At 48.2% G+C, this 22,390-nt stretch overlaps 1 protein-coding gene across 1 annotated transcript; it reads right to left on the reverse strand.

Annotated features, from left to right (window-relative positions):
- Positions 1-339: 339 nt before the first annotated feature.
- Positions 340-21,780, reverse strand: LOC120842012. Its single transcript, XM_042286938.1, has 2 exons — positions 19,675-21,780; positions 340-582 (listed from the first exon to the last, which is right to left on the reverse strand). Exons 1-2 carry the CDS (start codon positions 21,550-21,552, stop codon positions 340-342), a joined length of 2,121 nt encoding a protein of 706 aa, XP_042142872.1. The 5' UTR covers positions 21,553-21,780.
- Positions 21,781-22,390: the final 610 nt, after the last annotated feature.

The raw sequence follows: 22,390 nt of genomic DNA on the forward strand, positions 1-22,390 counted from the left end.
TCGAATTGTTGAACAGACAAAAAAAACTGAGGTTTTTTGTATGAGGCATCGAAAAACTGCTGATATCACGTCGCAGATCGTTGATGTCGTCCTCCAGGTTCACCGCACCAGAGCAATTTAACTCGACTGCAGTCAACGAATTTATAGTTGTCCCTCGACCGGCGTTGGAACGCGTCGTCAAGACCGCAGTGGTGCTGCTTCTGTTGAGTGAAGTCTTGTATAAATTTGACAGGTAGCCAAGGAGCACCAGGCCGATGGGAATCAACATGGTTCCCGCACTTGCGATGCAGAAGAACCACATCTTAAGGCACCTGGTGTCCTGTTCCACCTCTTCGCCGTTTAACTCCTCTTCAGTGGAGAAGACGTTTTGTCCGAAATCGACTGGGCTCGGAGCACGGACAGGATCGGGACCTGCCCGATTCCACCTTTCAGCTGGCGAGGTCCCTGTTGCTGGTGCGCTGCGCGTCCGTGAGAAATCCACTTCTTTCGGTGTGTGATGATGATGTCTCTGCGAAGTGAGCTCGGCTCTGGTTTTGACGGTATGGGTACCATCGCTTGCTGGTGTCCTGGTGGAGGTACCCCCTGAGAATGTTGAACTACCGCTGGTTACGTTGTGTTTGTTAACGTCTTCAGAAGTAGGGCTAACGCTCTCCATTTTCAAATCCGCTGAGCTGCTGCGAGGTGTGCACACGGACGTTCGCCAACAGCAATAGGTGCGCGAGCTGGAACAGCCGATGCTGTGCGTGCAAAAGCGCGAGTCTGGCCAGGGGACGTTTTCGTCTTTTTTATGCACACTTATTGAGGACACGCTGGGCGCGTGGAGCGAAAGCTCGCCCTGGTGTGCTATCCTGGTCACAAACGGTCACGTTCGTGTTTCTCGAAAACTCCTCCCCCCTACGAACCGCGCGCTCCTATTGGCCACAGCCCGCGTGATAATTCCACGCGGTTCCCATGGGAACGTTCGCGAAACACGAAAGCAACCGTTTGCCGTAACTGTCGCTCTTCGAGTTCGAACCGTGACGACAAAGTGACGCATGACCACGTCCGACCTACGTAGCACATAGCGGAAGTCGCGTCACTAGATTAACTGCGGTATTACTCGACACACCCTACTCTCTGTTTCACTATCAGTGCGAGCTAGTGCGGGTGTAGGAGCTACAAGAACGTGCTCCGGGCTTTCAACGTCCCTGTCGAGCAGGCGCGCTTGCGCAGTGCAAGCCAACGTTCGTGCAAGATCGTTCGGGGTGATGCGCTCGTGCTTTTAACCTCTCTTTCTATTGCACAAAGGGGAACAAGCTTTGGGCAGGATTCTAGAGCGTAGAAAATGGCGGCGATGCTTGTTGCTCACCGATGGCTCGACCAACACGTACAATGACGGGCTTTCCGCGAGCACCCGGTTGCCTTCGCGATGCACGACGACAGTTTCTGACGACAATACCGCTTGTCGAAAAGCACCGTGTGATCCTAGTGTGACAACGAGAGACGGCGACGATGAGAGATGATGACCGTCGAGCAGCAGCTACAAATTGAATCGCACTGAGATTTTTCGCAACGGGGAACTACAAGGGCGCGGTTGCCCCCGATGATCACATAGCTAATGCCCAGTGGATGGTGAGCAGAGCCGTGACGGCCGTCGTGAGTATCGCTGTCAACCGGCTGGGAAGAGAAGGTTGGGTCGACGAAACCCCGGACCGAGGCAGCTGAGGCATGTGCGAAAGAAGGCTTTCGTCGCCACCATGACAAGCACACCGACGTCGTCGGGTGCGTTGACTAAAATTCGACTCTAACTAAACCTTCGTCACCGTCATCATCGGTCTGAAGGAGACCGTCACCATTCTGAAGGACTCCAACACTTTGCCGCAAACACCATTTTGCCATTAACAACATGGTAGTAAGTTGACGTTTAAACTTCAGGGTTTCTACCGCTTCAAAGTTAGTGCACGCTTAGAACCTAGGTCTTCAGTTGACAATTCGTTGCGGTCTGTAGCTACTGTCAATCACGCAATAAGATCTGGATGGGTTGCTGATGGCATTTTGTTGTATGAATTAGATATTTTACCTTTTCACGCCAAGCTGCTGGAATTGCAAGTCAGTCATCGGAAAGTCATAAGAACACCTTTCGATGCCCTGCAATAAACTACGAAGAGGTCTGTCCTAAAATGAATCCTTACTTGTCTAGACAGCAGCAGTTTAGTTTGACAGAGTATGGTAACATTGTTACCCACTGTAGAGGAGAAATTTAGCCAGTGTCTTGTGGATGGTTGTTATCTTCGTGACCACGAAAAACAATAAAATAGAATTGTGCTACATTCAACACACGTGTGTTTAATGTAAAGGCTATTATAGCAATTAAACAGATTGTCGTTTCAAAAGTGACAGTAACTCATTGAAATTAAAGAGTAGTGTGAGCTGGATTTTTGAGATTTGCCTGTGATGCAGAGCAAATACGCACTGTTGGCTTATCACCATCAAGCATAAACAACAAGCGGAGGCAGAGTAGATGTGTGAAGGAAAAGCGAGCATATGTACTAAAGAAAGAACTGCTACGTAACGTGAAGAATGTCAGCAACTATCTTGCCATTGTGGTACGAGCTCAGTGGCTATGCACATGCTTATAGCAGCCTGTGAATGTAGGATGCTCCCCTTATGTGGCAAAGCCAGGGGGGGGGGGGGGGGAGGGGGGAGCGAGAAGGGGGGGGGGGGGTTTATGGGGCTTCGCTCCTTCCCTCCCGAAATCCGGCGGGCCCTAGAATATACACACAAATTCCGACACCATCCCCCCCCCGCACCCCAAGTCATGAACATCCCAGCCACCTCAACCCCCCTCCATCCTCACCCTCTTAGAAGTTCCTGGCTACGCCACTACTATCAACAGCACTCAATAGATAGTCAACATTATGAAGATAAACGAAATTTCTTTTATTTTATGCACCATATAGGCAGTGTTTTTGTCTTTATATGCATGCAGCCAAAGCACACACTGTAGAAAACACTTGTGTGAAGCCTGCGTTCACAATGCGGTCCCCGTCAAACTTTCAAGGCGTTAACGAATTCCACAAAATAAATTTTCAACGAAACGATTTTGTTTTGCAAAATGCTGGCAAACTTACGGTGCGTTTTACATCATTCACCTTTGTCGTCCGATGAATCAGTAGTCAGCACTACACAAACCTCAATGAGCTTGTCGTTTGTTTTCTTGCCGTTGGGGCGATCGCTGGGGGTCGTGGCGGCGGCACAGTTCTTTCTCAGACCGTTGGCTGCTGCCTTCGTGCTCGCGGAAACGTGGTTCTCTTTGTGTCAAGGCGAGGTTTTGAATCTTAATGCACCGCAACGCTGAATAAAGGTCTATTACCGTCTTTATAATATCAGCAACGCTACCGTACGAGCCACAACAACACCACCACTTTCAAGCTTCATAACACCGGCACAAATAGAAGCCAAGTCTTGCATCGCGCCAAGCGTTACATCGGAGACGTTAAACGCCAGCTCACTGTGCTCTTCCACCCAGTCCTGCCGCCGAATGGGCTCATCCAACAGCACGAAAGTATTCGTGTGCGCGTTGATCAAGTGACCGATCGCATGTCAAACCCCAGCCGCGGTCGATCCGACGAGCATCGCGGCCATGTTCTTTCGAGTTTAACTCGCCAAGGGTACGGTTGTCGAGTTAAAACAATGCAAATAGTCCCGTGCATTCTTGTTCTTACGTCATTTTGTCGTCACAACCCGAACTCGAAAAACGACTGTTAGCGGCAAACAGAGGCTTTCTAGTTTCACGAACGTTTCCACGGCAAATGGCGTTGAATCGTCACGCGCAATGAAGCCAATGGGAAAGCGAGGTACCTATGTAGGGACGTGTAAAAACGTAAAGAGCCGTTTTTTTTTTTTTGCACGAGCTATTCAGCAAATGAAAATAAGTAAAAAAAACTGCCCGAGATTATGCCGTCGCGTGCATTTCTTCAGCGCCGAAAGAGAAGAGCATGGCTTATGGAAACTATATAGGCAGGATCACTGCAGTGAGCAAAGGAGCAAAGCATTATTAAAACTGCCCGAAGAAACTTTCCTGCATCATCCACAGAATGCTCACAACCGTTGCACTCTGCGTCGATCTCATGACTTGTCATATACTCCCACAGAGTCGTCGTCAGCTCTGTATCCATCTGAAGTCTCCTTCACAGGCAAACAGGAAATTTCATTAGCAGCTTATGTTCAAGGCGGCTTCACAAAGGATGATCGGTGTCGCAGCGCACCTTCACGTAATATTTTTTTTTCTCGTAATGCCATCCGTATCGTGAAGAAGCAGGGAAAGCAACGACGCAAAAGAGACACATACACCACAAGGTCGTTACCGCGGTTTTCGCCATGTTTGTTTTCAAATACCGTAGCGAAAGACTTCGAGAAAACAAGGTGAGATATCTTAGTTAAATTTACTTTACGTCATAATTATTGAAATAATCTTTCGTATTTTATCAAAGGATAATATTATTTTTTTCTGGTTCCTTCCATTTTCCGGAAGGTAGCCTTTTCTCCGTTATTCGCTCGTTTTAACTCCCGGAGGAAAGAAAGAAGAGAACAAAAAGAACAGGGGGAAATGCGGGGATTTCTGCGCCCCAACTGCGTGGACACGTCATCGCGACGTAGGGGATCGTCAGATTCTAGCTTGCCGCGTGCGTGAACCCGAACGTAGGGGCGGAGCCTCAAACAAGAATCATTCTAGTTTGAGGCTCCGCCCCTTCTTTCTCAATACGTCACAACTCGAAAGGTACCCGTTTGCGACCAGAATAGCACCCCTGGTCCAAATGCCCACAGAGCACCCACAGAAAATTTGTGTGGAATCTTAGAGGTCTCTATGGGGCACCTATGGGGTTGTATGGGTGCCCTAAAATCTGTGTGGGGTCAGGCCTGTGGACCTATGGAACATGCGGGTTTCTGTGTGGGGTCCCTTGGGTAACCCACAAAGCCTGTAAGGGCTCCTTTGGGCAACCCACTTAACCTGTGGAGGCTCCTTTGGGTAATCCACAGAGTCTGTGGGGATAGAACCCTGGCTTTTATGGGACATGTAAGAAATTATGTGGGTTGCTGTAGGTACCCCGCAGCCTGCGGGAATATAGGATCCCATAGGACAAGTACGACATTGTGCGGGCTGCTGTCACACGCTAGGGGACTGCTTTGTGTTTCTACACGGGACATCAGTGAGGACTATGGGAAGCCTGTGGATGTGCGCCTCAAAGTATATTCTACAGAAGTCATGCAAGATATAACTTTTTGTAAGTCTTTTTTTTTTAATTGCATCGCTCACCCCAGTGCGCAGAACACTACACCGACGACGTCGACCACGCGGGTTTTTCTTCGAAATGGGGCTTCTAATGCTAACGCATTATTCCGTTATGTCAACCTTGTTCCGAAGTTGTCAGTTTCGTGTTCTGTGCTCTGACCTTATCAGTCTTGTGTGTTCTGTATTCTATCGAAAGATCGTATTGCCAAAATGCAGAGCAATAAATGTATATGTTTATAGGCAACAGATAAATTAGATGCAGGACATGACTTATGTGAACTATTATTGGGTTTATTTGACAGATATCCAATGAACCGCAAACAAAGCAAGAGAAAAAGCTAGCGCACTGACGAGTATACATGAACAATTGCAATCATCTTGCAGCAGAATAGTGATTGTCTAAAAGAAGCGCATGTTTTCAAATGACAAAATATGGAGACAGACTGAAAAACAAAAAGCAAGCAGTTTTTCTTGAGTAAAATGCATGTACCCAGGTAGCACACCGCGTCGGCTACCGGCCCCTGCCGGCGTCGGCGTTTCGTCTTACTCACTGGCCAGTTCAGCAGAGATTAGAGTGACTGGCCGGAATCGTGTCTTTGCTGTCTTTGCTAGCCAGTACTTCCATGGAGGTTCCACTAACTGGCCGGCATCGATATTTTGCTCTTTTTGATGACCAGTTTGGCCAGCATCGCTATTTTGCTGTCTTTGATGGCCAGTTTTTACATGGAAGTCCGTAACTTTCCGGAATCTGCGCTTTGCTCTTCACGCTGGCGAGCCCCGCCGTGGAAGTTCCGTTTACTGACCGACATCGTCTTATTTATTTTTTTTCTGACGTTTTTACTATGCAGTCAAGTCATTGATATTCTGACGAACTGCGGCATGAATAGCATGAATAGCGAGGGGAAATGTTTGTGTTGATAAATCCTTCGTAAATGACTGCCGACGCTGGCGTATTTCATCCCAACATGGCAAGGCTGGCGTGTTTTACCGCGAAAACGAGAGAAAAAACAATGCGGTGAGGAAAACACATTCAGGATATTGAGAATCTGAACACGTACGGCACGAAAAATGAATTTTACAATGCCGAACGATACGTTTCAGGATTCTAGTTTAATTTTATGTACTCTACTTAACGTCCGGCGATATACGCACGTGTTTGGCTCAGAAAAAGAAAATAAAAACGGTATAGGGGAGCCTCCGAATGAAAGAAAAAAAAACACGTGGCAGAAATGCGCACGCGCTTTCAGCTACAAAATCAATAATAAACATTACTCTCCAGAAACTTGAAAAAGTAAGAGATGTGTTTATTGCTTTCGACGCCACGAGAATTGTATATAATTCTCCTCAAATCATGTTGTTTGTGATTGTAATTGAGTGTGACAATATGCTATTTCAGTAAAAATCGACTGTCTTCTGTGGTAGTTACGATCATCTAACAGAAACATTTCAAATGTTCACGTACCCAGACGATCTGTCCCCTGATGGCTTATGTTATACGACATACCGAACCAGAGGAACGGGAACATAAAAAGTGAAAGCCGTTTACAACTCCCTGTAACGCCGAATTGAAGCGCAGCTCTTGAGGAGGACGAGGGAAGGGTACTGAGGGGAGGGTATACGCCTCCTACTCCTCCTCCTTCTTCTCCTCCTCCTCCCCTCATTCTTTAATATGCTCCGGGGGGTCACCTGAACTCGGGGGGAGGGGGTCACGTGACCTCGGGGGTGCCCTCGGGGGTGGGGGGGTCACGTGACTTCGGGGGTCACGTGACCTCGAGGGTCACGTGACCTTGGGGTGACTTGGGGGGGTCACGTGACCTTGGGTGGTCACGTAACCTCGGGGGTCACGTGACCTTGGGTGACCTTTGAGGGTCACCTTGGGGGGTCACGTGACCTTGAAGTGACCTAGGGAGGGGTCATGTGACATTGGGGGGTCACGTGACCTTGGGGTGACCTTGGGAGGGGTCACGTGACCTGGGGGTCACGTGACCTTGGGATGAGCTTGGGGGTCACGTGACCTTGGGGTGACCTTGGTTACGCCGACGGCGACGCCGACGCCGCTCAAGCCGGAAACGGGCGCCTAAGAGCTGCGCTGTAAAACTTTTTTGGACTCGCACTTCCTATTTTGGTCTGCGTTTTTACCCTGAAGTAAGGGGCCGGCGACTGCAAAAAAAAACATAGCAAATATGCAAAACATTAAAAACAAATAAAAACCTAATAAAAGAAATTAAAAAAAAAAAACTTCACTCTGCTGGGATTCGAACCGCCGACCATACCGCTCGTCACCCAATGGGCAAATTTGGCTACACAAGCCTGAGTTTCAGGAATGCACGGTAAGATTCGTTCTTTTGGGGATTACTTTTAATAACGTAATGAAGGTTGTACGGCCCTTGGATTTTTCTTTTAGAGCGCTGGAGATTTTTAAAAAAATCCAAAAATATGACCGTTTTTCCTGTTTTTAGCGCGTTTTGATGCATTTTTAAAAATACAATAATTTAGAAGACAAACGTGACAAAACGTTTTGCTGTGCGTACTAGGGGTGCCTCTAATCTTAATTTTAAGACCATGTCGAGAAAGCTAAATATTGTTATATTCGCGTATTTGTGTAAATAAAATCACCCTGTTAATTTTATTACCAGCTTCTTAAACGAGATCGCGACACTAGTACTAAATGCCTCAAACCTGAGATTTTCTTGCTGTTGCTGTTGCTGTTTTTCTCTCGAGATAGAATTTGACCGCGATGTCTCGTTGCTCGTGGATCGGTAGCACGTGTAGCGAAAGCTCACGCTGCAAAGCTCACTGATCGTGGATTCAATCCACCGCCTCTGCCCGTTTCAATCTGGATGAGCATCGTACCGGCGTGCTGTCATGCATCACCATTGCGTGATGCACGTTAAAGTCGTCAGACAAGCAGCGGTATACTGCACTGTCTTTCATCTCCAACGAAGATACCAGATGCCCTCAGAGCTGACTAACTTCCGGCTGTGAAAACATAGACACAACGGAATTACAATTGATGGCTCCGTTGGTCGGCACTTTTTGAACGTTGCAAAAAAGTGTAACTATAGTCATCAGCAGACTCCTAGCGAAAGGCTTGATAAGGCTCTGAAGGCGATACTTTTGTTGATTCTATTTTTTGTGTGTGCTATGTTAGCGCCCTTTGTAGTACCCGATGCCGACAGCACGCGTTCACGGGTAAAATACAAATAAATCGACGAAAACAAATTGTCGCCATAGTACAGTCAGCGCCACAAACACTTGCCGGGACACGCTCTTTCACGCGCTTCTGAACAAAAAAAAAAATAAAATTGTAGGACAAAATGGCCAGATGTCTCCACCCTAAGCAAAGCACACATGAAGGCACCCAACTAATATGTATTTGGAAATGAAAGAAAAAAAATAGTTGAATGAGTTGCAAAGAAGGTTAAAATACTTACTCCGAACAACATTTATTTTATGAAACTTTATTTCAGATATTTTCATTCTCTGTACTGTAGACCTTGTTTGGTGGCTAGTGGATATGAACAAAAAAAGAAGCATGATTTCTATTATTTTGAACAATTACAATTGTTCCGGGCGTGGGTTCGTATCCCACTTCTGACACCAGATGAAGCGGGTTCCGCTTGCCAGCTGTTTATTAGCCGGACAAGACGTCCGGTTTCTTTGCTGGCTTGCTTCGAACTGCTTGCCCGAGCGCTCGCATCGCGCGACCTCCGGCCTCGTTCTTCTTTTCATCGCTACAATATTTTCTTAACCAACAAACTGGTGCTTACTCTTAGATGCAAATTGAATTTTGACGTTAGCGTTTTGGCGCCCGAAACAATTTTTTTTGTAAATTTAACACTTCCCGTTCTGCGGATTACTAAGAAAACCAAACGGGCCATCAATAGTTATAAAATACGTTTCTACCTAAGAAAAATACGTTTTTCTTCTCTTCACCTTTCTAATGTTTAGGCAAAATCAAATAAACCTCTAAATAACTTTAGTGTCTTCATGAGTAACCTCGGGAGTTCATTATGGTATTGTCCGTTATGAACACCTGTTTCAACAGTGATCTTACTATGTCGCAGTGGAATGAAGAGGTGCTACCTTACCTGTCTGGAAACAAATTAAGGTGTGCGTATGTTTATACTGCCTAAAACATAGTCTGCCTCAACGGGCGACTTGTCTCTCAGCTTTAGGTGAGCGATTTATCCAGTGCAGTACATCCGGTAGCCTGGGGTCTTTAACGTGCGTAGCTCAATAGTGATACACGACCGCACGCCGGTACGATGCTCATCCAGATCGAAACGGGCAGGGCTGGGGATTGAACCTAGGATCCCTGGGTTATACAGCGCAAGCTTTCGCTCCACGTGCTCCGAGCTAATGTGCTGTAGCTAGAGCCACTCGATATGGCAGCGTAGCTGCCAGAGTAGCGCCACGCTTTTCCCTGTGCCGCCTCTCACTGCGATTGGTCACACGCGGTACCATAGCAACGAGCTGAGCTGGCTCCGTTTCCGTAGCAACCGAGTGACGACTCGTCACGTGACCTCGCAAGAGCCGTGATGTCATCGGTAAGATGGCAGCGCCCAGAGCTGGTGGATGCGAGTTTGTTCGGTGCGCGGAGTCGTGATGTGCCGCAGCTTGCCGACGATTTAAGGCTTCTTCGTGCTTTCTGACGTAAGTATAACATGAAGATCTGAAAGAATGGTACTTTACACCCTTTCTATGCAAGATCGCTCTGGATATTAGCACCTGTGCGACAGCATCAGTCATGTCACCTTAGCGGTGCTCGGATTCCCAGATGTGTTTGAGGATCTATAAGACATTTAGGATGCAATTTTCGTATTCTCTTAGCTTTATTTGAACGCTGGAGTGCCTGAGAATCGATGCGAAATCTATGCGTCGCACGTTGGGCCTTGGGGAATTTGTTTTGCCCCAGGTAACCTCACGATCACACACTTTTAGCGAGGAAGCTCCTGCGATGTTTACGTTTTGTACTAATCAACCAGGGAAACTGGGCTCAATCCCCGCCCCTGCCCGTTTCGATCTGGATGAGCGTCGTACCGGCCTGCGGTTGTGTATCACTACTGCGTGGTGCACGTTAAAGACCTATAGACCCCAGGCTAGCGGTTATACTGCATTGGCTAAATTGCGCATCTACAGCGAGTGACTTTCGCAACTTTGAAATGGCTGACCAAGTACACGCTGTATAAATATTCACACAACCCCCAAGTATACTAATCAAAGATTTTACTATATGCGTAGCGCAAGTTCGTCTGCTTCTTTTAGCAGGGGTTGTGGTGACGTCAAAACGCCGAGCTCTGATGGTTCTGAATAAGGAATAGTGTGTAGACCTCAAGGCATCTTGCTTTGAGGTCTACCCACTATCCTTCAATCGGAGCCACTCAGATCTCGGCGTTCTGACGTCACCATAATCCCTGCAAAAATAAGCTGACAAACTTGCGCTCCACATAGCTTTTAGGATAAATTTTTCGCATTTTTCTAGCTTCCTTTGAAAGTCTGAATTTCTGAGAATCATAACGAAAGGGCGCGTGTAGGACTTAGGGGAAGCAGTTTCAGTCCTGGGTCACCGAATAATCACAGCATTTTTTAGCGGGGAAGCTCCTGCGATCTTTAACCTTTTTTACTAATCGCCAATTTTACGAATTGACAGTTCTGAAGATTTTGATATAACTTGCTTTCGTTCCAATAGATTGCATTTGACCGCAGTGTTTTTTGGTTTGTTTTTTTAAGTGACAAGCTGGCGTTTGCTCAAGTGACGTATATGAAATGTCCTGCTATATAACAACGCATCAACATATACTATTAAACGTAGATGCTCCGAGGTGTCTTTGTCTTTGTAATTAACAAGTTTCAGACGTAAATATTTCTTACGAGTGTAATATTTATTTTCTGTAGGTGGGTCCGTTTTCTGCTCCCTAATGTCAGTGTGCTATGACGTTACTAGCATGTGTCTACGGTTCTAAATATAATCTTTACAATGCCTACTCAGGCCAAATTGACGTCAGCCGACCCCAACTCACGCATTGCACACGAAAACTGCGTCGCTCGGATGTATGCGCTCGTCAGCTATCAATTTGCCCATGGATATTTATATTCGCGTTCCTGGCCAATGAGTGCCCTGACAAAACTTATCAGCACTTGCGAATGCCAAGTTCTACGGTGTGTTGTGCTTAAAAAGCACGGTGGAAGCTTGGGGTCATCGCACCGGTGCCCTAGCATGTCACGAGTGCATGGTTTCACAGTTCGCTTTCGAGTTGAGGATTACAGGTAAGGAAGATGAAGTTTCAAAATAATTTCATGGCCCCTTTAACACGGATATTGTAGAATTCAGCAGCAAGCGTACCGCTATGAAAGAACGACCATCTCGTCCGGTGCCTCGTGATGAACTGCTTTTATGTCATAGAAAAGAAAAGAAGAAAGAGGATAGGATTCTTAAAGTGAGATAGGTAGGGCAATACATAGAAGAAGAAGTGAAAGAGAAATAGCAGAACACAACATTTTCCCCCCTCCCCTTTTGGAGAAAAAAACGACTATACAAAATGCACATAACAAAGCCAGTCATAGATATTATACATACAAAGCAAAGATGCACAAATCATAATTCAAAAGAAATTCAAGTTAAGCATTCATTATCAGACTCTTAGCCTAGGCTATTTTTAAAGCATTCGCACTCAACACTCATACTCTTGTACACAATAGAGAGTTTTAGTAGACCGTTTTCATCTTCCGCTCCGCTCTGAGGGTGCCAAACTGCGCATGCGCGGCCCGCTTTGCCGGAATGGAAAGCGGAGGTCCAAAAACGCGTTTTAGTAGAGCGTTTTTCTTCAGCGTAAGAGCGTTTTGAGCGGGTTCGAAATATTTGCTTGCGCAGCCCCACAAGTGGACGTTTATAGTACTAGTAAGACAAAAAAACCTAAGCGTTAACACCAAGAGAGTAAAAGGGAGCGTGATTGTAGAGGTAGTAAAACCGAAGGCGACAATAATGAACACAAAAGAGTAGGCACACACCTGAAGAAATATTAAGCTATAAAATATAAATATAATCGTTCCACGTTGTGTGCGAGTGAAGCCGAAGGTACAAGCATGAGCATGTTGCTCTAAACGGTACTTGCACTGCACGAGCGCGCGTGCTTATCAAGGACGCTGAAAGGCCGGCACTCGCTCTTGTAGCTTCTGCTCCACTTGAATTAAAACTGAAACAGATTTACTTATTCGAAGTAGAAAAATAAGAGAAAAGGACGAAGTTTGCGCATGGCGAGTACATCCTCTTGCGTAGTACGAGTACAGTGTTGCTCAAGGCTAGCAAGGCGTCTGCACGATGAATCCCCGCTGTTCTCAAGGAAGGAGACTTCTACTAACGAGATTAAGCTGGCAAGACATCGAATCTATGATTCGCATCCCTCGTGCCATCAAGCGCCGAAGCTTCCTTTCCGAACGCGGTCTGCTGGATATTTCCAACGTAGAAAAGAAACCCTTTAGGAAGCTATCCTGCTTAAAGAAGGACCTGGCTGCTCTGCTTGCGGGCCTCCAAATACCAGCACCCGACAGATCGGCGCAGGGTGTTGCCAATCTGGCAAGACGCTTTGCATGGTTCTTCCACGACTGGCCTATCCCACCCGTCTGTTCGTACTTGAATGAGCGTTTGGACGGAACTTGTCGGTGTTCTTCAGTTCTGTGAACCTCATCGTGGGTTACATCAACGAGAGGTTCGGCCACCTGCTCGCTGACATGAACAAACATAAGTGTTTGACCCTGGCGAAACTAGAGCTGTGCTCACAGGTGAGACCCTGCATGGTTTGTGTAAATTTCGCGTTTCCATTGTTTCTAGCACAGCTGCTCTGTCTGGTGAAAAGTTAGTTTTTTTTATACGCCAAAGGTGTACATGGGCAGTGTCAGGACAAGTCACAGCGAGCGCGTTCGTAATCATGAGTATTAGTAGGCCACTTTTATGAGCCCTCTTTGCTCTACTTTACGCTGTGCAAGAAGCATCGTCCCCACCGCGCATGCGTGGCCCGCTCTGAGTTGGAGCGTATAGTTAGCGGAGTGAGCGTGCGCTCCGCTTCACAAGTTGTAGAGCGGACTGCCCTCAGCGTCCTTAGCGTGATCGCTTAGATCTCAAGATGGCTGCACTTACTCAATACGCGTCGATGTTTTTGACCGTGACCTCAGCTTGAAAGAGGTCGAATCAAGAAGTAAAGCGTACGCCCCGCGCGTAAAAAGTAAACCATTCGATTTGAGTTCCACGTAACACAAAACAGCATAATCAAACGAAGTGAACGAGTATCACTTTGCAACCAGCACGGCGTCGGTAAAATCGTCGCGCTTTGTGGACGTTCAATGGCTATGCAGTCAGATGTACGGGTCGTTGAACGCCGATTATATCTGTGCATGCGCCCTCCTGTCGAAAATGCCACTGAAAGCTGACCACGAGCATAGCGCTTGCAAGCTGCACCAAAGAAACCATCCCCCCCCCCCCCCCCCCGCCTCCCTCTCAGCTTTATTTATTCACGCTCGCTCGCAACTTTTGATTTGTTTAACTTTCCTCAAGAAATGTTTGCATTGGGTTTCCTTGGTAGATTTAGAAAATAATAGAAACTGGAATGCAGCCTTTTTAAAAGTGCAGCCCATGGTGCCGCTAGTCTTCGAGGCCGCCTTATTTTGGCCAAGTGTCTAGGGAGCAAGAGAGCTACGTCATTGTTTTTCGCGGATGCGAGTCTAAATGTATTAGACACGAATGCTGCGTCAATACTGAATATGAAATGGGTTCTAGTGACAAGTATCGCACCAAAAGCGATGCCCAAAATATGGCGGCCGAATATGTTACCCGGTGGTGTTTTGAAAAGAGTTACCAATAACGGTCGAAAGAAGATTCCACGTCAATTTTTTGTCTGGTGAAAACCAGACAGGCATAAACAATGCAAAATTGAGCAAACACAACCCTGGGCTTTTAAGCAATAGTGGTAGATTAGAACAATTTTCAGAAGTTTCGTTTTGAATTCCGGCGTAGCGGGCCTCGCATGCACAGTTTGACTGCCTCAAACCTTAGCAGAATTAAGGTACAACTATATATAAATTTACGATACCCAGTTTTTTACAGCCCTACAATGGAAATACGCTTTATCTTAGAGGAGTAACAAGCCCCATATCACATGTTTTGGTAGTGTTTACATACTGCCGTGTTGTAAGAGTGTTTTTCTTTGTCTTTTTTATTAGGCCGTCAAGGACAAGGGAACACCCCTGAACAACTGTTGGGGTTTTGTTGACCGTACAGCATGCCCATACGCCGTCCATCAAAAAAATTAGATGAAGACCACAAGAGGGTGCTCGTCGTGAAGCACCAGGCAGTGATGTGCGCAGACGGCTTAATTTGACGGCTGGACGAAACATACAAAGACCATGGGCATTTTTTTGTTTGTTTAATATTAGAATGCATAAACTTATCACAGTAAATCATGTTCAAGCTTTTGTACTGAGCGAAATACCTGTCCAACTGGTTTGAAAGACATCTAGAAATATTTTAATAAAAAACGTTTACTAACGGCTCCCATTTTACTTCTCAGATGTGCGTGTGAATATTGCATCTAACCAAATTACAGTGTTACTGTTGAATTCAGCATTGTAAGAGTAGACTATGTTGCGTGGCCTTCTATTGCAAGAAAAGACCGTAGCACAAGTGAGGCAGAAACTGGGCAGGAGCTTAAGCTGAAAAACGCACTTTCATAAACACACAAAAGAAATAAAAAGAAGTGTATAGTCAAGCAAAATGGTTTCATGTCACCCCCCAAGGCAGATACATACACTGCGCTCCACTGTTAATACGAACACGAAAAAAATCGCTTTTATTCGCAGTTTATTTCTTTGACAGCTATTGAAAAAGCTGAAAATTTGTCGCTCAGATTAGTGCCCCAAACGAGCGCTTTATTCCACAGCAATAGGCAAATGTCAGCCCCTCGAACTTAAGGTGAAAAATTAAAACCGGATATTGAATGCTCCCGCTAACAGTGTCGCGCAGTGTACATAAACACCAAGGCACCATGTCACAAACCGAAGCATACGAAGAAGAAACGACTCATTTCATTGGGAAAAAAAAAAAGTAGATATATATATGGAGCACTCGCTTTTGCTAATTTTCACTCTCTTGCTGCCTGAAGTAACCAAACAAAATATCTGTTGGCTTGCCGACTGCTCTAGTCTTTGGTCCTTAACCTTTAATTTTTGGCTCTGGAGAGCCGCGGCACCGCGGAAAGCAGCAGCCCGTACCACCGAGGCCCGCGGTGCCGCGTCTAGGGAACATGGTAATGTGATGAGTATATACGTGCAAGATGACGACGACATGGGTTGTTGGTATTGAGGAGGGTGGCAGTCCGATTCGCAGAAGTCCAGACTTCGTGGAGGCGGGTTGGGCGGGTGAGCAGCGAGCTATGAGGATCTTGCACGCCGTTCGATCAGTGCATGAAGGAGCACCAGGAACATAATTTCGCTATTGCTCACTGGAGTCCACTGGGGTCAAAGAATCATGCTCCAAGGATGTAGTCCAGCCGAAGTAGAAACTTCCGCCTCCGAGGAACCGAGGCCCAGGGCTCAGATTGAGACACCGCCGTCGCCCGGTGTGTCATCCTCTCAACGTCGTCGTCGTCATCTCGCATAGAAAAATCGAGCCCGCTGGCTTACACAAGGCAGCACCTGTTCCCACCGTTCAGGGGCCGTGAAAGGATTGCGGCCAGCGATTTCTCGAAGCAGCCAGAGGTTCTTGACTACCGTGAAACGTTTTCTGGGGGACGCCTTTTCAAACAAAGTCTGCGCAGCTTCTTAGTGCAGCGAGGTTCATAAGGGTCAAGCGCGCTCCCAAGCATGATTTCAAATAGCGAGCACCCCCTTTCCAGAAAAGCACCATCTAGTGAACCTTTACTGAGAGTGGAACGTACTTCTCAAAATGGCGACGATAGCGGAGCTGACGCTTCACGCTCAAATCCCAGAGCGGGTCGCGCATGCGCGATGGCGACTCCGCTTCCCATAGAGCGGAGCGGGAAACCGAAAACGGTCTACTAAAACTCTCTAATATCTCAAATAACACTGTCAGAAAGTTTCTTTTTACAGAATTCCAGCAAGTTATTTACGAAACTACGGCAAGTTATTTACAGAATTCCAGCAACTTATTTACAAAACTACGGCAAGTTATTTACAGAATTCCAGCAATAAATTGCACTTCGGATAATAAGCGTTAAAGAAATATGTAAACTTCTCTTCGCCCCAAGACAAATATAGTCAACTGTCACGTCTGTCACCGCGGGTCAGAGACTCAGATCTCTAAACCGAACCGGTGGTCGGCGAGTTCGGGTCGATCGCCGAAGCTCCTCCACTGGGGGAACGGAAACTGGCACTGGGGGAATTGTAGCATCCACTGAGGGAACGGGAATTTCCGGTGGCAACCTCACTCTTTAGTGCGTACTTGGTGGCACCGTCACGGCACCCTGTCGAGAGTCAAAAAGACCGGTTGGACTACCTGGGCACGCTTCGTCTCCATCCTCATCTTGTCCCCGTGGAGGTGGAAAAGGCGGAGGCGTATGTGGCCTTAGCTGCTGCTGCTGCCACTGAGTAGCCTGCTTTAATCTGTTTGGCCGCCACTCATGATGAGGACGCTGGCTTCTAGAGGTCTTTCTGAGAATTCCCTGTGTACGAAGGCGCTCAAAAGACTGTGTCGTTGCTTGCGACGACTTCTCAACGTTATCTGGGCCAGGTGGAGCCGTTGCCGCTGTAAGCTTGGAGGCGTTCCAGATCCGACCGTCCTGAAGCTTGAAGGTCCATCGACCGACACGCTCCACAATTTTCATTGCCGGACCAAAAGCTTGGTCTCCCTTCTTTACCTTTCCTGGCTTCCTGACGCGCACCCATCCGCCAACCTGGAATGTCGGAACTTTGGCAGCTCGCCGTCTGTCTGTGTAGCGCTTGCTGTGCTCTTGTCCCCGCTGCACTCGGCACCGCAGACGCTGCAGCTCCTCAAATGGGTTCTTCAAGAACTGCGATGGAGAAAGGCCAGTGATGTGAAGCCGGTTGCGTGGCTTGCGTCCATGTAGCAGAACCGCAGGAGACAGTTCTGTCGTTGCGTGCGGCGTACAACGATACACGCACAAGTAATCCAGAACGGCAGAGTGGATTGGACGCTTCTCTAGTGCAGCACACTGTAAGAACGACTTGAAGGTACGATTAAATCGTTCTACTTGCCCGTTCGCTTGTGGATAATACACAGAGACCAGGTGATGGTTAATACCTCGCTTAGCCAGGAAGCTCTCGAATTCTGCAGAAGAAAATTGAGGTCCATTGTCAGACACAATGGTGTCGGGGTATCCTTCCCGAGAAAAGACGAGCTTCAGGAATCCGGTCACCGTGCTTGTCGTGACGTTGGAGCAAAAATGGACTTCAGGCCACTTTGAAAAATAATCCACGAGCGTGATGCAGTACCGATACGCTGGTGGCGAAGCTTCAAATGGGCCAACGATGTCGATGCCGAGCTTTGACCATGGTCGCTCTGGCAAGGGCACGGGTTGCAAAGGTGTTGGCGATGTCTTTGCACTCTTGTCAGCCGAGCTACAAACACCGCAGGCTTGAACTGCCATTTTCACCTCCGCATTCATGCGGGGCCACCAATATAGTTCGCGAAGGCGAGTCTGCGTCCTGACGATGCCAGGGTGGCCCTCGTGTGCTCGGCCGATGAGAGCATTTCTCATACTGGTAGGAACGACGAACTGTTCCCCGCGCAGCAGGAGACCGTCGTGTACAGAGAGTGTCTCTTTAGTGGCGTGGAAGATGGCTTCGTCGGAAGACAACGCCCTAGATGGTGGCCATTCCGACATGACATAAGACATCACTACAGTCAGCTGGGGGTCATCCGCCGTTTCCTGTTGGAGTTGAGCTTTTGATATGCATTCGTCGTTCAGAGCGGTGAAAGACACAATCTGCTCGTCAAATGCTGTCCCTCCCTCATCTTCCGGTACCGGAAGTCTGGAGAGAGCGTCAGCTACTTGATTCTCTGCGCCACGCTGGTACTGTACTTGAAAGTTATAGTTCAGCAACCGGGTCGACCACCGAGTGATCCGGAGTGGGCGATGTCCGGTCCCTCTTGTGGCCAAAAGAGCGACGAGAGCTTGATGGTCTGTGCGCAGAGTGAATTGGCGACCCCAGAGATATGTGTGCCATTTTTCACAGGCCCACAGACACGCAAGGGCCTCTCGTTCACCCGAAGAGTACTTCCTTTCTGCGGCAGTCAGCGTTCGTGATGCGAAAGCAATTGGGTGAATGTCTTGTCCGTGAAGCTGCTGCAACACTGCTCCAATCCCATAAGCTGAAGCATCCGTAGCTACGATGATAGGCAGCTCTGGGTCAAACATCTTTAACGTTCTTGCAGAGGACAGCAGTGTTTTCACCCGATTGAAACTTCGATCTGCTGCCTGGTCCCAGATGAACGGGGTGTCCTTCCTCAAGTACGTTCGAAGCGGTTCCACTTCAGAAGCCAGGCGCGGTATAAAGCGTGAATAATATTCAACCATTCCTAGGAATGACCGCAACTGCTTTAGGTCCGTGGGAATGGGTGCCGCACGAATAGCGTCGACTTTGTTTTGAAGGGGTGAAATCCCCGCAGCACTAACTTTGTGCCCCAAGAACGAAATTTCTCCTACGTCAAACACGCATTTGTTGTTGAGTTTCATACCAGCCTCAGATATGCGCACGAGCACTTCTTTCAGGCGTTCCAGGTGCTCCTGCTGGTTCTTACCGTAGACAACCACATCATCGAGGTAGAAAAGCACTCCTTTGCAGCCCTGTAATATCTTCGCCATCATCTGCTGAAATGTGGCTGGCGCTGAGGCTAATCCAAAACACACTCGCTTAAAGCGAAACAGTCCTTCATGCGTAATAAACGCTGTCAAATCCCGACTATCCGGGTGTAATGGGACTTGATGGTATGCGGCAGCGAGATCTAATTTGGAAAAACGCTGCGCTCCATGTAGGGCGTTGAGCAACTCTTCAATGTGTGGAAGCGGGTAGCTGTCGATTACGACCGCTTTGTTCGCTTCACGAAGGTCAACACACATGCGGATACTGCCGTCCTTCTTCTGGACGACTACTATCGGTGACACCCATTCTGAGGCATTAATGCGTTCGATTACTCCAGCTTCCTCAAGACGTTTAATCTCGTCAGAAACTTGTTGTCGAGCAGCTTGAGGAATACGTCTCATACGATGTTTAACAGGAGTGACAGAGGAACGGACCTTTATCTTACAGGTGACTCCCTTGACTCGGCCTAGTCCTGGAGTGAAAAGATGATCGAAGTGTGTCAGAGATGATGGAAGTCTAGGAATGGAAGACACAGGCTTCGCTAAGGCAGTTGGTAGAGTCCGACTTGCCTTTGCTGGTGGCAGAAGACGTTCAGTCCACTGTTCCTCCAGTGCAGCTGACGAGTCGTGCAGCTGAGAGGTCGCGGCTGAATTTGCTACCGTCGACTTGGCTGACAATGTAGGTAATTGTGACGACGTTGACGGTTGTTCTGCCGCACTTGTTGAAGCCTCACCGGTGTCACTGGTCGCAGTATAGAAACAAGTCCGCGTTGCTCCGCTCATTTTGATGTCGAGTGCCACGACGGCGTCCATGCCTAACAATGATGTGCCTTGGTCTGCAATGTAGAATAGTACTTGCGAGCGACGCTGCTTGAATACCACCATGGCCTTGAAGGCTCCCATGATATTAATGGGCTGGCGCGAATAATTCAGTAGCGTCACCGGTGGTGGTATGACGAGTGCATCTCGCGCAAACCATTGCATGAACGTGGCTTTGTCCATTATTGAGACGGATGACCCGGTGTCGAGCAGGAACTGTATCGGCGTTCCAAAGACTTTGGCGGTAATCAAGACTTTTTTAGTTGATGATTCTGTTATGTGGCATACGATCTCAGAATCATCGTCGTCGTCGTAGTCATCATAATCTGAGAGCACCTGCTCCACTTGCTTGTATCGCGATCGCTGGTAGTCCCGACGTATGCTTCTGCATACGCGGCCAAGGTGACCCCTGCGACCACAGTTGTAGCAATAAAGGTTTCTTGCGGGGCAGGTGTCGTAGCTCTGGCATCGATGAGGACCATGTCCGCAGTTGGCACAAGTACGTGTGTGGCGAAAATTGTCATGTCGCCTTGAATGCTGCCGCCCTTGCCAGCCTGGCCTTGAGCGAATTGACTGTGCCGCGGGGTCCTGACGGCGGTCCGACGACTGTCCAGGTCGTGGTTGCTGATGGCTGGAGAACGGATCTCGGCCGCTTCCCCCGCAGGTCGCACACGCGTTTCTCGAGGCAGGACGTTGTCTCGCAACCCTCTGGGATGATGACCTCCGTGGAGGTGGCGGCGATGTCTCATAGCATATCCGTTGTGAAGAACTATGCTGACGGGCAGGCTGCTTGAATGGCGTTCTGGAAGCATGCCCTTCACGTCGCCCGGACTGTCTCTCCCTGGGTTGTCTCGAGGCTGACGAGTCTGATGAGTGCGTCACTTGACAGGTCTGCTCGCTCGGTGCAGCGACGCCAGCCCACTCTCGAACCTCTCGACGTGATCTTTCCAGGTTCATGACGGTATGCATAACAACGTCGAACGGGAGAGCTGCATCGAGGACCATCCGTTCCTGAATTTCAGTTGAAGCCACTCCAATCATGAACTGTTTCCGGATACGGTCTTGAGTACGGCTTCCAAAATTAGCGTTGGCGGCTAACGTCCGTAGAGCCGACAGAAAATCGCGAAGGGACTCGCCTTCTTTCTGTCTTCGTAGATGAAACTGGAGCTCCTGGAGCGTCACATTGACTGGCTGTGTAAATTCAGCCTCCAGTAACTTAACTGTTTCCTCGTAGACATCAAGGGGAGCTCCCACAACTTGTTCGCCACCTGCTGCTGCCAGCGGTGCTAGCGCTTCCTCAACAGCAGGCTCAGGCGTTGGTAGAGCGTCGTAAATCTGCTGGCCGGCCTCTCCGAGACAGTTGAGCAGCATTGCCCGACGGCGTTCTGCACCAAACTCTTGAGCGCCAGTTGCCAGCAAATAACGCTCAAACATCTTGATCCATCGCTCCCATGGAATGGGCGGAGGTCCCAGCTTGACTAAGAACTCTGGGGGTAGCTTGCCGCCCGAGGCCATGACTGCTCCAAGATGGCTTCTCAGCACTCGGTGATGCCGTTCGATGTAGTCGCCATCTTGTTGCTGGATCAGTTCTGGGGAAGGTTTTGCCGGGACACGCAAGAAATTGCCCATTCGGCGATCAGCATTCCCCGCATGTCCTCGCTGAAGCCCAGTCCAGCGCAGAACTCACGTAGATCCTCGTCGCCATAATGTAGAATTCAGCAGCAAGCGTACCGCTATGAAAGAACGACCATCTCGTCCGGTGCCTCGTGATGAACTGCTTTTATGTCATAGAAAAGAAGAGAAGAAAGAGGATAGGATTCTTAAAGTGAGATAGGTAGGGCAATACATAGAAGAAGAAGTGAAAGAGAAATAGCAGAACACAACAGATATGTGTGCTACACCAGATAAAAATATTGACTTTTTGAATGCCGGTAAACTTCCGAGCTACCATTTGGCCTGTCGGCAAGAACACCTCATATCCGGCATCCGTCTCTTTTGATGGCGTTAACAGTCCTCTAGAGACCACCATGCCGTCCTTCTTGGTTGAACCCCGTCGACTTCGCTCCTTGCCAGTCGGTGAGAAAATCTCATCTTGAAGGGTCGATTGCGTCTTGGAGAGGTATGATAATAAGGATATACTCGTTCACTATATGGGTCAGTCGAGGAGCAGTCATGTTCCGAGCCAATCGTCCTGTCGTGGCCGGCGTAATCGCATTTTGTTCCATCGGAGCGAAGTCCGAAAGTACTATAGGACGGTACGTTCGTCCCACGAAGCGGCCGCCATCCCGGTGGCGCCGAAAACCACTCGCCTTGTCCGTGCACGTACGATACCATTGCAGCTCTCGTCACCCGACAGTCCCCGGGCTACAAATCGTCTCGCTTTTCAGAAAAAACAGGCACCGTTCCTCCAGAGGTTTTTGCCGTACCGTGATGCCAAGCGTCTTATACCACTTTTCAATGAACGAAT

This window comes from Ixodes scapularis, unplaced genomic scaffold (assembly GCF_016920785.2).
Source record: "Ixodes scapularis isolate PalLabHiFi unplaced genomic scaffold, ASM1692078v2 PGA_scaffold8__174_contigs__length_109621045, whole genome shotgun sequence".
Lineage (NCBI taxonomy): Eukaryota > Metazoa > Arthropoda > Arachnida > Ixodida > Ixodidae > Ixodes > Ixodes scapularis.

Bases quoted from the DNA above. Each gene is read 5' to 3' on its own strand.
- LOC120842012 (XM_042286938.1), bottom strand. From the start codon at position 21,552: ATGGGCAATTTCTTGCGTGTCCCGGCAAAACCTTCCCCAGAACTGATC. The intron at 583-19,674 runs GCAAGTCGGACT...CAACATTCTCAG, and splicing joins GTCTTCTGCCACCAGCAAAG to GGGGTACCTCCACCAGGACA.